At 57.8% G+C, this 11,429-nt stretch overlaps 2 protein-coding genes across 2 annotated transcripts; both read left to right on the top strand.

The window, feature by feature from the left end:
* Positions 1–159: 159 nt before the first annotated feature.
* LOC140685165 (uncharacterized) lies at positions 160–3,033 on the top strand. Its single transcript, XM_072936269.1, has 5 exons — positions 160–865; positions 1,576–1,804; positions 2,167–2,585; positions 2,760–2,906; positions 2,990–3,033. The coding sequence occupies exons 1-5, from the start codon at positions 859–861 to the stop codon at positions 3,031–3,033; spliced, it is 846 nt and encodes a 281-aa protein (XP_072792370.1). The 5' UTR covers positions 160–858.
* LOC115497384 (uncharacterized) lies at positions 3,002–5,649 on the top strand. Its single transcript, XM_072936268.1, has 6 exons — positions 3,002–3,179; positions 3,320–3,389; positions 3,569–3,667; positions 4,456–4,587; positions 4,903–5,310; positions 5,452–5,649. The coding sequence occupies exons 1-6, from the start codon at positions 3,043–3,045 to the stop codon at positions 5,647–5,649; spliced, it is 1,044 nt and encodes a 347-aa protein (XP_072792369.1). The 5' UTR covers positions 3,002–3,042.
* Positions 5,650–11,429: the final 5,780 nt, after the last annotated feature.

Genomic DNA, 11,429 nt, shown 5'->3' with positions numbered 1-11,429 from the left:
GGCACTGGGGGGACCCCGGCATTGGGGTACCCAGGCACTAGGGGAACCCCGGCACTGGGGAACCCCGGCACTGGGGAACCCCGGCACTGGGGTACCCCGGCATTGGGGAACCCCGGCACTGGGGTACCCCGGCACTGGGGTACCCCGGCACTGGGGGGACCCCGGCACTGGGGTACCCCGGCACTGGGACCCTCCCCGTGCTCCCGGGGGGCTCCGGGGCGCTGGGCAGGGCGGTGGCCCTGGGCACCTGCAGCTCCCGAGTGCAGCTCCAGTGCCCGTGTCCCGGTTTTAAGGAAAAACAGTCCCCGGCCCCCAGCACCCGCTGGCACCGCAGCTCCGGGGGCGGCAGGGCCGGGCCGGGCTGGGCTGTGTCGGTCTCAATGCCTCCAGTGAGCCCTGGCCCAGCACATCTGGCCCAGCACACCTGGCCCAGCACATCTGGCCCAGCACACCTTTGCTCTGGCACGGATTTGCCCATCGCCCCCAGCGTGCAGCGGTTTGGGAGCCCAGCGTGGTTCCTGCCCCGCCTGGACCCGCTGGAGAACCCCCCTGGGGATTTCTGGCTCACCCCCGAGGCCTTTGAGACCCTCAGCGCTTCTCTCCTCCTCTCTGCAGCCCTGGAGCCCAAATCCTGGATTTGGACCCTGCTGGTGAAAGCTGAAATCCAGGTGTGGGCAGTGAGGGGGGCAGATGCAGCAGCAGCCCCGGGGTGCTCCTGCCCCGTGCCCGCGGTGAGCACATCTGGCAGTGCCCCGTTCCCGTTTCCATTCCCCGTTCTGCTCCTGCAGCACCAGGTGCGGCTGTGCTGAGCGCTGCTGGCAGCGGGAGCGGGGCCGTCCTCCCCAGCAGTGTCCTGGCATGGCCGGTGAGTGGGGACGGGGCACTCTGGGGCTTTCTCAGCTCTGCTGGGGCCCCCCAGCCCCCTCTGCCAGTTCTCCTGCACAGCAACGCCCGGGAATGGTGATGGAGCAGAGGCTGAGGGAGCTGGGGAGGGGCTGGAGCCCCAGGAGAGGCTGAGGGAGCTGGGAAGGGGCTGGAGCCCCAGGAGAGGCTGAGGGAGCTGGGAAGGGGCTGGAGCCCCAGGAGAGGCTGAGGGAGCTGGGAAGGGGCTCAGCCTGGAGAAAAGGAGGCTCAGGGGGACCTTGTGGCTCTGCACAGCTCCTGACAGGAGGGGACAGCCGGGGGGGTCGGGCTCTGCTCCCAGGGAACGGAGAGGGAATGGCCTCAAGTTATACTGGGGAGGTTTAGGTTGGATATTAGGGAAAATTTCTTCCTGGGAAGGGCTGACAGCATCCCTGCCCCACCCTGGATGCTGCCAGCCCTCCCTGGCACCGCCCCCGCTGCCAGGCTGTGCCAACCCTGGTAGCATCAAGGTCAAAAATGACCCTGGTTTAAAATGAAAATAAGGACGATATTGTGGCTTTTCCTTCCAGTCGGAAGCAGCTGCGGGAGAGAGTGGGAAGGGTTCGGTGTTGGTGCTTTGGTGCACCCCCAGTGCTCCCGGGTGGTTCAGATCCAGCAGGATGGGATGGCTCCTTCCCGCTGGCTGGGCTCATGGCTCTGCTGTCCCCACAGAGCTGGCAGGAGGCCGTGCCGGGTGTGCCCGGGGTGGCAGCCCTGTCCCGCGGGAGGAGGATCACTCCCGGGCTCAGCTCCTGGGCTCCCGGCCCCGCCCGGGGCACCGGAGCAGCTCCAGCTCCATCTGCAGCGAGGACTCGGCTGCCAGCTGTGGGGAGGGGATGGCGGAGCCGCTGCTGTGCCCGCAGGAGCCCGCCGGGGGTGTCCCCGGGGCAGGAGCCTGTTGGTGAGAGTCGCGGGAGACAAGCCTCATGCTGTCGTGATCAACAAGTCTCAGTTTATTGGAGTCGATTACAGTTTCTTTATACAAGCACTAATTAGTTCATACATATTGCAGAAGCGAAGCTCAGGATTGGTTACCTGTCTATTAACACATAGATCTCTTTGCGATAAGCCTTGCAGTTACTGTTTCTTTATACTTGATTATATTTCTGCATACTAAGCAATTTTACATCTTGGTTGTTAACGAGACACCTGTATGCTCAAGGTTGTTAGGAGATATCTGTTTCTCAAGGTTGTTTTCATGCTACAAGTCATGTATTCTCACACTCTCATCAACTTAACCCTTTCGTGTCCCTTGCTGCGCAGCCATTCTTCAGCCGAACTCTCGACAGGAGCCCATCCCGGGCAGGACGAGCCCTCGCTGCCCGCGGGGAGAAGCCCGGCCGTGGCCGTGGGGCCGGGCAGAGCCCCCCGGCAGGACAGGGCTCCATCCCGGAGCAGCCTGGAGTCCCTGGGGGCGAGGATCTCCCGCCTGAGCCGGAGCCATGGGCGGGTGGCCCGGGGGGTCCCCTGGCCGGGCCCCCCTGCCCAGCCAGCCCCGGGCCACGGGGGCTCGCCCCGGGAGGAGCTGCTGTGCCGGGCTGCCACAAGGACAGGCTCTCCTGGCAGCAGTGCCAGAGCCAGGGGACATCCCGCCCTGCAGCCACCGGCTCTCTGGGGACGCGGAGGGAGTGTCACCTTCACGATGGCTGATGTGGGCAGGAAAGGAGCTCCCAGCAGCAGGAGTGAGTCCGGCCCGGCCGTGCGGCGCTGGGAGGTGCTGGAGGAGCGTGCAGGGCTGTGACAAGCAGGGGAAGGGACACGGGACAGGGACACGGTGGCAGGGACCAGCCCCAGCTGCCTGTGGGGTTTCCGTGCGTTTGTGGGCTCCTCTCTCCCCAAATGCCATCTTCCCGCAGGTGCTGGCACGGCCGTGGGAGCCCCCCGGCGATGGGGGTCACCTGTGTCCCCAGGGCTACGTGGGGACCAGAAAGGGGGTCTGCCCTGCAAGGTACGGCCCTGGGGCCTGGGGTTCGGGCTCAGCCACGGGCACAGCCCCGCCTGGGGCAGGATGGGGGCAGGGATGGGGGCAGGGATGGGGGCAGGGATGCTCCTGGCTCTGCTTCTGGCTGGGATCTGGACTGGCCAGGACACCGAGCGTGGCCCTGGCCCTCGAGCCACAGGAATGCATGAGGAAATGCAATGGAAAAGGGCAAATGGGATTGTAACCCCGGTGCTGGATGCCAGGGGGTGGCGGGGCAGCCACTGCAGAGGAGCCAGGAGGGGACACGAGAGCTGGGAACTGGTGCCAAGCCCTGGAGCCAAGGGGACAGAGCCAGGTATGGGGCTCCAGGGATGGCTCCTGCACCGAGGCTGGAGCAGAAACTGCCCCTGGAAGCCCAGGAGGGGATGGGCACCCTGAGGGCAGAGCTGGGCTGTGGCGTGACTGGCGATGTGGGTGATGGTGTCCCTGGCACAGGACTGGCCTGGCACTGCTGGGACACACCTGGGACACCCATCACCTGTGCCACACGGACCTGCAGAGGATGGTGAGGTGACCTTGGGATGGCCCAAGCAGGGGTTGGCCTGGCACTGCTGCAGGTGGCAGGGACAGGCTGGGGTGGCTGTGCTGGCTCTGCTTTGCTGCTCCTTGGCGTGATGGGAGGGCCAGAGCCGGCTCCTGGGAGAGGCAAAGATGTGGGAATGGGAAAAGAGGAGGATTTTCCAGTCTTGGCAGGGGCAGGGAGCCTGTGTGGGCCAGGAGTGGCTGGACAAGGAGAGAAGGAAAACAGCAACTTCACAAGAAGAGAAACTGGAGCTGCTGGAGGTCAGCACACTCCTGGTTTCCCAGAGGGGCCAAGATCACACCAGAGGGGCCGTGGGAAGGAGCACACACATCACAGCCCTGCCACAGCTCAGTCCCTTCGCCAGCATCCCATGGGAAACATCCCTGCTGCCCAAATTCCTGCAGAGCCAAGCTGCCTTTATCCTCTTGGGGGATTTATTGAGGGACTGAGGCTTTGAGGAGAAGAATTTGTTGGGAAAACCACCCTTGTGGCTGTAGGCAGACTGGGATCAGTGTCTGCAGCTTAGAAGGTGCCCCCTGAGCCTCCTTTTCTCCAGGCTGAGCCCCTTCCCAGCTCCCTCAGCCTCTCCTGGGGCTCCAGCCCCTTCCCAGCTCCCTCAGCCTCTCCTGGGGCTCCAGCCCCTTCCCAGCTCCGTTCCCTGCCCTGGACACGCTCCAGCCCCTCCAGGTCTCTCCTGTCAGGAGGGTCCCAGCGCTGCCCCAGCACTGGAGGTGCCCCAGCAGTGGCAGCTCATGGATCAGTGGGGGCTGGGGGGCTGTGCCTGAGCCCCACCCTTGTGGCTGTAGGCATACTGGGGGTCACTGTCTGCAGCTCAGAGGGTCCCTGCAGAGCCCCGGCAGGGGCAGGGAGAGCTGGAATGTCGGGAAGGGCAGAGATACAGGCAGGGCTTGAGGCCGGGCTGAGAATTCCTGGGCAGGGACCCAGCAAAGCTCAGAACGAGCATCAGGGCCGGGGTCCCGCCCGGGTCCTGCGGGGGTGCGGGGTGCCCGGGGCAGCAAAGGCTGAGGTGGCTGCGGCTGTCCCGCAGAGGCTGCGGGAGCTGGAGCGGGGCCGGCGCTCCCTGCTGCGGCAGCGGCTGCAGGTGCTGCAGCGGCTGCAGGGGCTGCTCCGGCGGGACACGGCGGACACCCTGCGGCAGCTCCGGGAGGCGCTGGAGCAGGTCAGGGACGGCGGGACGGGCGGTGCGGAGGTGATGCAGAGGTCAGGAACACCCCCCAGTCCCGGAGCTCAGCGACGGGGATCAGCCAGGGGGGCACAGCAGCCCAGATGTGCCGCTCCTCTGAGGCCACCCAGAGGTTTTGTCCCCCCCAGGAGAGGGGCTGGTGGGGGCACGGGCTGCGCTGGGGGTGGCTCGGGGGACACAGGGGGGACCCCCGGGTGTTTCTGTGCTTGTTCTTCTTCCAAACCCCTGCTCAGGCCGGGGGGCTGCCAGATGTTCCCTGGAAGCTCTGACCCGGCTCCAAAACTTTCCCAGGAGCGGCTGAGCGGGCTGGGGGGCAGAGCTGCCCTGCTCCGTCTCTCCCTGCCCCTCCGGGACCGGGCGGGCAGCAGCGGCCGGCGGGAGCATCTCCCGAGCCGCCCTCGGGGCGCGGCGGTGCCGGGGCGGGCCGGGGGCAGCCCCCGGAGCCCCCCGGAGCCCCCGCGGGCGCTCGGGAGATGCTCCCCGGCACCGGAGCCCTCGCCGGCAGCCCTCCGGTGGGGCCGGGAGCTGCCCGGGGGGACAAGGGGGTCCCGCTGGTGCGAGCCTTCCTCCCCCCCTGCCCCGTCCGGCTCATCCCGCGCCCTCCTCGTCCTGCGGGGGCTCCGGCAGCAGCTCCAGCGGCGCCTCGGGCAGTGGCAGGGGCTGCAGGGAGCCCTGGAGGGAGCTGGACAGAGCAAGGAGGTGATTTGGGATTTGGGAGGACATGGGGTCCGTGACAGCATCTGCCCTTGGAGGAGCTCCCATCCCTCATCCCGGAGGGAACGGCAGCCCCTCTGCAGCCCCACAGGGAGTGGGGCCAGCCGTGTTTCTGTCCCCGCGCAGGACGGGGAGCAGAGGCAGCAGCCGGAGAAGACCCCAGCTCCAGGAGCCCCGAGGGAGCCCCCGGTCCAGGTGAATCAGCCCCAGGTCCGGGGGTTCAGGTGGGGTTGGGGTCTCAGAGAGCCTTGGGGACCCCCAGATCACCTCCAGATGTCCAGAGCTCCGTGTCCAGCTCTGACTGGTGAAATGCCCACCAGGTGACACAGGTGTGTGTCCTGCCCCACCTGTCCGTGGCTGAGCTCCAAGCCACAGGAGCCAGGAATGTGTGGGCAGGATCCTCCTGGAGCTTCCAACGCTGGGCTGACCTGACCTTTCCCTCTCTTGTGCAGAGACAGGGGGAACATCCCCACCCCGCCTCCGTCCCTGGGCTCCCCCAGCCCGGCCGGGGCTCCCGGGGGCTCCTGCAGCACTTCCAGGAGCTGCAGCTGGAGCAGGCACCGAACACGGGGAGCCCCCCTGCCCTGGGGGCACAGCTGGGCACCGGGGACAGAGAGGGACAGCCCGGGGTGGGCGCTGTGCCCCAGCCCCGCTGCTGATCCAGGGCAGGAAGAGGAGCAGAGCTCCAGCACGGAGCAGAATTCCCGCTGGGAGCAGCCCTGCAGTGGGGCTGGGGCCTCAGGCAGGTCCCACCACCACCAGGCCATGCCTCCAGGTGACCCCAGGGCAATCAGGTGGGATGGCCATGGAATGCCAGGAGCCTCTGCAGAGCCTGCCCGGATCAGACTCGGGGTTCCCACCTCCTCTTCCCACCCTGCAGCTCCTCTCTGCTCCCATCTCCCGTTCTGGGATACAGCTGGAGGTGACATCTCCTTTTGTGCCCCACCACGAGGACACCAGTTGGATATTCGGGAAAAACTCCAAGCTGAAAAGGAGGTTAAACACTGGACCAGGCTGCCAAGGCACTGCTGGAATCACCATCCCTGGAAGTGTCCGAAAAATGGGTCCATGTGGCACTTTGGGATGGGGTTTAGTGGGATTTGGTCAAAGGTTGGACTTGATGATCTTAGAGGTCTTTTCCAGCCTGAATGATTCCACGATTCTGAGTTTCCTTCCTGCACCCTGAGGTCCCAGTTAGGAAATTCCAACAGGCAGAACTGAGCTCCTGCAAATTCCTTAAAAGAAGCACCACGAGGTTGTGGGGGATCTTGGAGCTGCCCTTGGAGCAGTGGGATCTGCCCATGGAGCCTGGCTGGGATGGCTGAGCCTGGGACAGAGAGGTTTAATGGAAAAATCCCAAGGGAATTGCTCTGTTTGGATGCTTGAATTTAATTTGGAAAAGGAAAAACCCATTCCTCACTCTGGGCACATCTCTGTGGGAAATGCTGGTTTTAATTTGCAGGAGAACATCCAAGGAAAGTTTCTCCACGTGAAAAGGGGGAACTGGGAGTTTCTTGCAGGATTTTATTGCTGTGCCTTGTTCCAGGGGGGATGAGGATTGAAATATCTGTGTGCTTTCTTTCCAATGAAAATAAATGTGAGCTTTATTATGTTTCTCTGCAATGTTAGATTGGGGAAAATCTGGAATCCCTCAGGACACTTGGCCAGTCCCTGGCTGAAGTTCAGGATTTATTATTTTCCTTTTAAGTTTCACAACCAGAGCAGTGCCACAAACACATTTTTATACAGAGCTTTTAATGAAACCCCAAATGTTTGCAAGGCTCCAGGGATGTCTCTGCCAACCTCAGGGTCCCTGGACATGTGGGTGACATCAAGGGACACAAACCTGATCCTTCAGCAGGAGATTCCTGGAGAAATGGTTCCCAAATCCCTGAATGGTTCCCAAATCCCTGAATAATCATAACCAGGACTTCATCCCGAGGGATTTTCTGCTTTTTCTGAGCCCAGGTGTTCCCTTGGGATGTGACAGAACCAGGGAATGCTGGGGGCACCTCTGGGGTGGTGGGGCACGGACTCAGAGCTGGGCTGCAGTGCAGGGATCCAGTTTTGGGGTGCAGAGACCCAATTTTGGGCTGTAGGGACCCAGTTCTGGGGTGCAGGGTCCCAGATAGGGTTGGGTGCCCAAATTTAGGGTGCAGGGTCCTGGTGCTGGTGCCTGGGCCCAGGTCCACGTGCAGGGTCCTGGATCCTTTGGAATCTTCCCATTGCCTCAACATCCTGAAATAATTCCTCAGGGAAAATAAAAGGATAAAAAGATGTGACTTAAGAGAGGTCTTCTGTTTGGTTTGATTTTGGGGTGGGCTGTGTCCCTTCCAATGGGAAGCGAGCTGGGAATGCTCTTGGGGTGGAGTTTTACAGCCCTGTGGTGCCACTGGGATTTTGGAATCAATGGAACATTTCCTGAGAGGAGCCTCTAAAGGAGGCAGCAGGTGGAGCCAGACTTTTAAAAATACCAATGAATTCACCTTTCCCCACCCTTATTTTTGACCCTTTTTTCCATCCTGGGATGCAGCTGGAATGTCTCAGCCTGGGCCCTGCAGCCTCTGCTCTGCTCTGGAGCCATCCAGGGGATCCCAGGGGCTGCTTTGCTCCCTGGCCAAGGGAGAGGCTCCTGCTGCTGTTAAAGGCTCTGAGGTGCAGCAAAGCAGCAAAATTCCTGGGAATTCCTCATCCTCTGCTCTGGAGCCAGGCTGGGAGAGCTGGGGGTGCTCACCTGGAGAGGAGAAGCTCCAGGGAGAGCTCAGAGCCCCTTGCAGGGCCTGAAGTGGCTCCAGGAGAGCTGGAGAGGTGTTGGAATTTGTGGCATTGATGATTTTGAGATTGTAGAAAGTTTGTGGTTTTTTTTTTTTTGCTTTGTTGCTAAAGAAGAAGTTATAATTAGTTTGTGTTGGTTTTTAAGGTTGTTTATTTTTTGCTTATTTATGACATGTTTTGCTGCCCTGCTGTAGGTTTGTTTTGCAGGGCAGCGTGTGGGGCTTTGCTCTTTAGTGGGATGTTATAAACATTATATATTAGAAACTATGTGTGCTGTATTTATAATAATGTGCTATTATCTATTATTTATGTTGAATAGTGTGTCCCCAGTCTAAACTAATAGAAAAATACCAACATTATAGTGAAACATGGAGGGCATGAAGAAGGAAAAAAAGGATGTCACGCTTAATTTCTTCTATTTTGCTCTCTTTGGACCTTTAATTTAGAATTTTAAAATTTTACTTTTGCACTTGTGTTACACTTAATTATTACTGATATCAAACACTCAGAGCTGGTAATTCATCCTGTAAGATTGAAAACTCTTTTCCATGGACAGAGATCACAGACAGTGTCTCTGGGGGCTCTGTCCAGGGGGGTTCCTGACCCCTGCCAGGGTCCCAGGGCAGCCAGAGGGAATTCCTGGATTCCCACAGAGAGGGACTGGGGACAAGGGATGGAGGGACAGGACACAGGGAATGGCTCCCAGTGCCAGAGGGCCAGGATGGATGGGATATGGGAAGGAATTGTTCCCTGTGAGGGTGGGCAGCCCCTGGCACAGGTGTCCAGAGCAGCTGTGGCTGCCCCTGGATCCCTGGCAGTGCCCAAGGCCAGGCTGGATGGGGTTTGGAGCAGCCTCATCAGCCCCAAATGAAACCAAACCTCCCTAATTCCCACTTTTCCTGGGCAGTCCTGGCTCATCACCTCCATTCCTTGAGGGTCATGAGGAGCTCCAGCCATGCCACAGGGAATGGGGCGGGTTCAGGGAGGGGAACTGACCCCCTGCTGATTAATTCCTGCCATTCCAAGGCAATTTCAGCCTGGAAAGACATTTTTATTCTCCTGGTTAATTATTACCCACAGTAATGAGGGTGCAGCAGTGCTGAACTAAAGGTGCATTTGCTGTCTTTTCCTAATTCCAGGAATCCCTGTAGGATGCTGCTCCAGCAGAGCGTTTATTCCTATTTTAAGACATTTTGTAACAAATATTTTACTCCAGAAGGGAACTCTGCTTGGAAGAGGATTTCAGTGGTCCCACAGCAAAAATTCCCAGCCAGCCTAGAGAATTCCAGTCCTTCCAGTCCTCAGGCTGCCCACCCCCAAGGATCCCTGCTCCATAAGGTGTGTGTTTTGCTGAAATCCCTTAATTTCCATGGAATGGCAGGGATTGCTGTTCACTCCTCTACCATCATTGCCCATTAAGCAGGGCCAATTAATTCTCCTAATTTCAGCATAATTAAATTTATTTGATGCATTTTGTACTCACAGTGAACAGCCCCTGCCACCATTTATGGCTCTGGCAGCCGATTATTGGGGTTTTCTTATTCCAATTCTCCGTGGATATCCCAGCTAATTGTGCCCATGGTGAGAAATTCCCACTTTTCCTGGGAAAATTGGGCTAATGAGGGGGGGAAAGGAGGAAATTCACCACTGGCTGATCCTGGAAGTGCTGCCCATCCCTGGCAGTGCCCAAGGCCAGGTTCCATTTGGCTTGGAGCAGCCTGGGAGGGTGGAAGGTGTCCCTGCCCATGGCAGGGGGTGGATTGGGATGGAATTTAGGAATTCCCCTCAGGAATGTTCTTTCATCCCTTGTGGAAAGAGTAAGAGGGAAAAAAAACCCAAAGCAAACCCACCCACCCAAGCAGGAGCAAAGAAAATATTTTTTTTCCACTTGGGTGATGTGAGAAACTGGATGGAAAATTGAATGGAAAAAGGAAATAAAACCAAAAGGAAACCACTGAAATCACATTGAAAAAGATGGAAAACAATGGGTAAGAAATAAGAAAAAGGAAAAGCAATATCTGCCACCATTTTGTCGGGGGATAAATGATAAGAAAGGAGATGAAAGTTTTGCTGCCCTGGTGGGATTAAGGATTTTGACGGCCAAAGAGCAGCAGAGCAGGGAAATTGCCCCACTTCCCAATCCCAGAGGGAAGGAATAGGGGGAAAATCCCTTCACTTCCCCCCCAGGAAAAAGCAAAGCAAAGCAAAAGAAGTAAAATCTGGAAATTTTTTTTTTTTACATTTTACTTAAAAAAAGGGAGAAAGTCTGAAGAAGATGAGGGGGAAAATGGGAGAATAATTTAGAAAAACTGTGAAAATATGAAAAAATTCATTTCATTGAACTTGGAGAGCAAGATCTCTTTTACAGCAACATTGCCACAAAACCAGGACACACGGCTGGGTTAGAAATCTGGGAATTAGCCATGGAAAAGCCGAGCAGGGAGGGGCTGGAGAGTGGAAGGGGTTTGCAGCCAACAAATGGGGCAGTCTGGGAGGTCCTGGAGCCCTTCCCTTCCCAAACCAGGGCCTTACAGAGGTTTTTATGGGCGCTGTCAGTGCTTCAGTCCTCCCTCGAGCGAGGGAAAGGAGCGAGGTGGGAGCACATAAAGGAGCAACACGAAGACATCGGAAGAAGAAAAGTCCCAGACGGGAGGGAGGAGGAGATGCCTCGATTTTGGAGCTGAAATCCTCTTGTAAGATGTGGAGAAAGGATTCTTCTTCCCTGTAATGCATGAAGCTATGGGGAGATGAAAGTGTTCAAATTGTAGATACGAGCAAAAGTCGGCAGATGTTGAAGTGGCTGTGATCCCATGAGGAGTTTGAACAGAGAGAGAAGAGTGATGAGAACCCAGGGAGGAGACGAAGATCTCTGTTCCCAGGGATGAAGGTGATTTTAGAGATTGACAATGAGAACCTTTGCCTTTGAACAGCTCATCTATATTGTAAATGCAGGCGAACCCAATGGGAAGAAATGTTGATGTCTGATTCAATTCAGAACGTTGACTTATTTATTTATTATAACTATGCTAAAATACATTAATATGCTATATAAAAGGAGGATACTAAAACCACATACTACTTTCTCTGACTCTCACACAACTCCTGACCCTCTCTCCAGAGTGCAGCCCCAGGTGGGTTGGATTGGCCATCAGGCTCAAACAATCCTCACCAGAATCCAACCAAGCAATCACCCCAGGGAAACAATTCTCCAAACACATTCCACATGGGAAAAACAAGGAGCAGAAATAGAAATTGTTTTCTCTTTCATTTCTCTCTGTGCACCTCTATGAAGAATCTTGAGAGGGAGAGAAATGTGCTTGCCACACAGC

The sequence above is a fragment of the Taeniopygia guttata genome, chromosome 15 (assembly GCF_048771995.1).
Source record: "Taeniopygia guttata chromosome 15, bTaeGut7.mat, whole genome shotgun sequence".
NCBI lineage: Eukaryota > Metazoa > Chordata > Aves > Passeriformes > Estrildidae > Taeniopygia > Taeniopygia guttata.
This window is presented reverse-complemented; position numbering and strand designations above follow the sequence as displayed.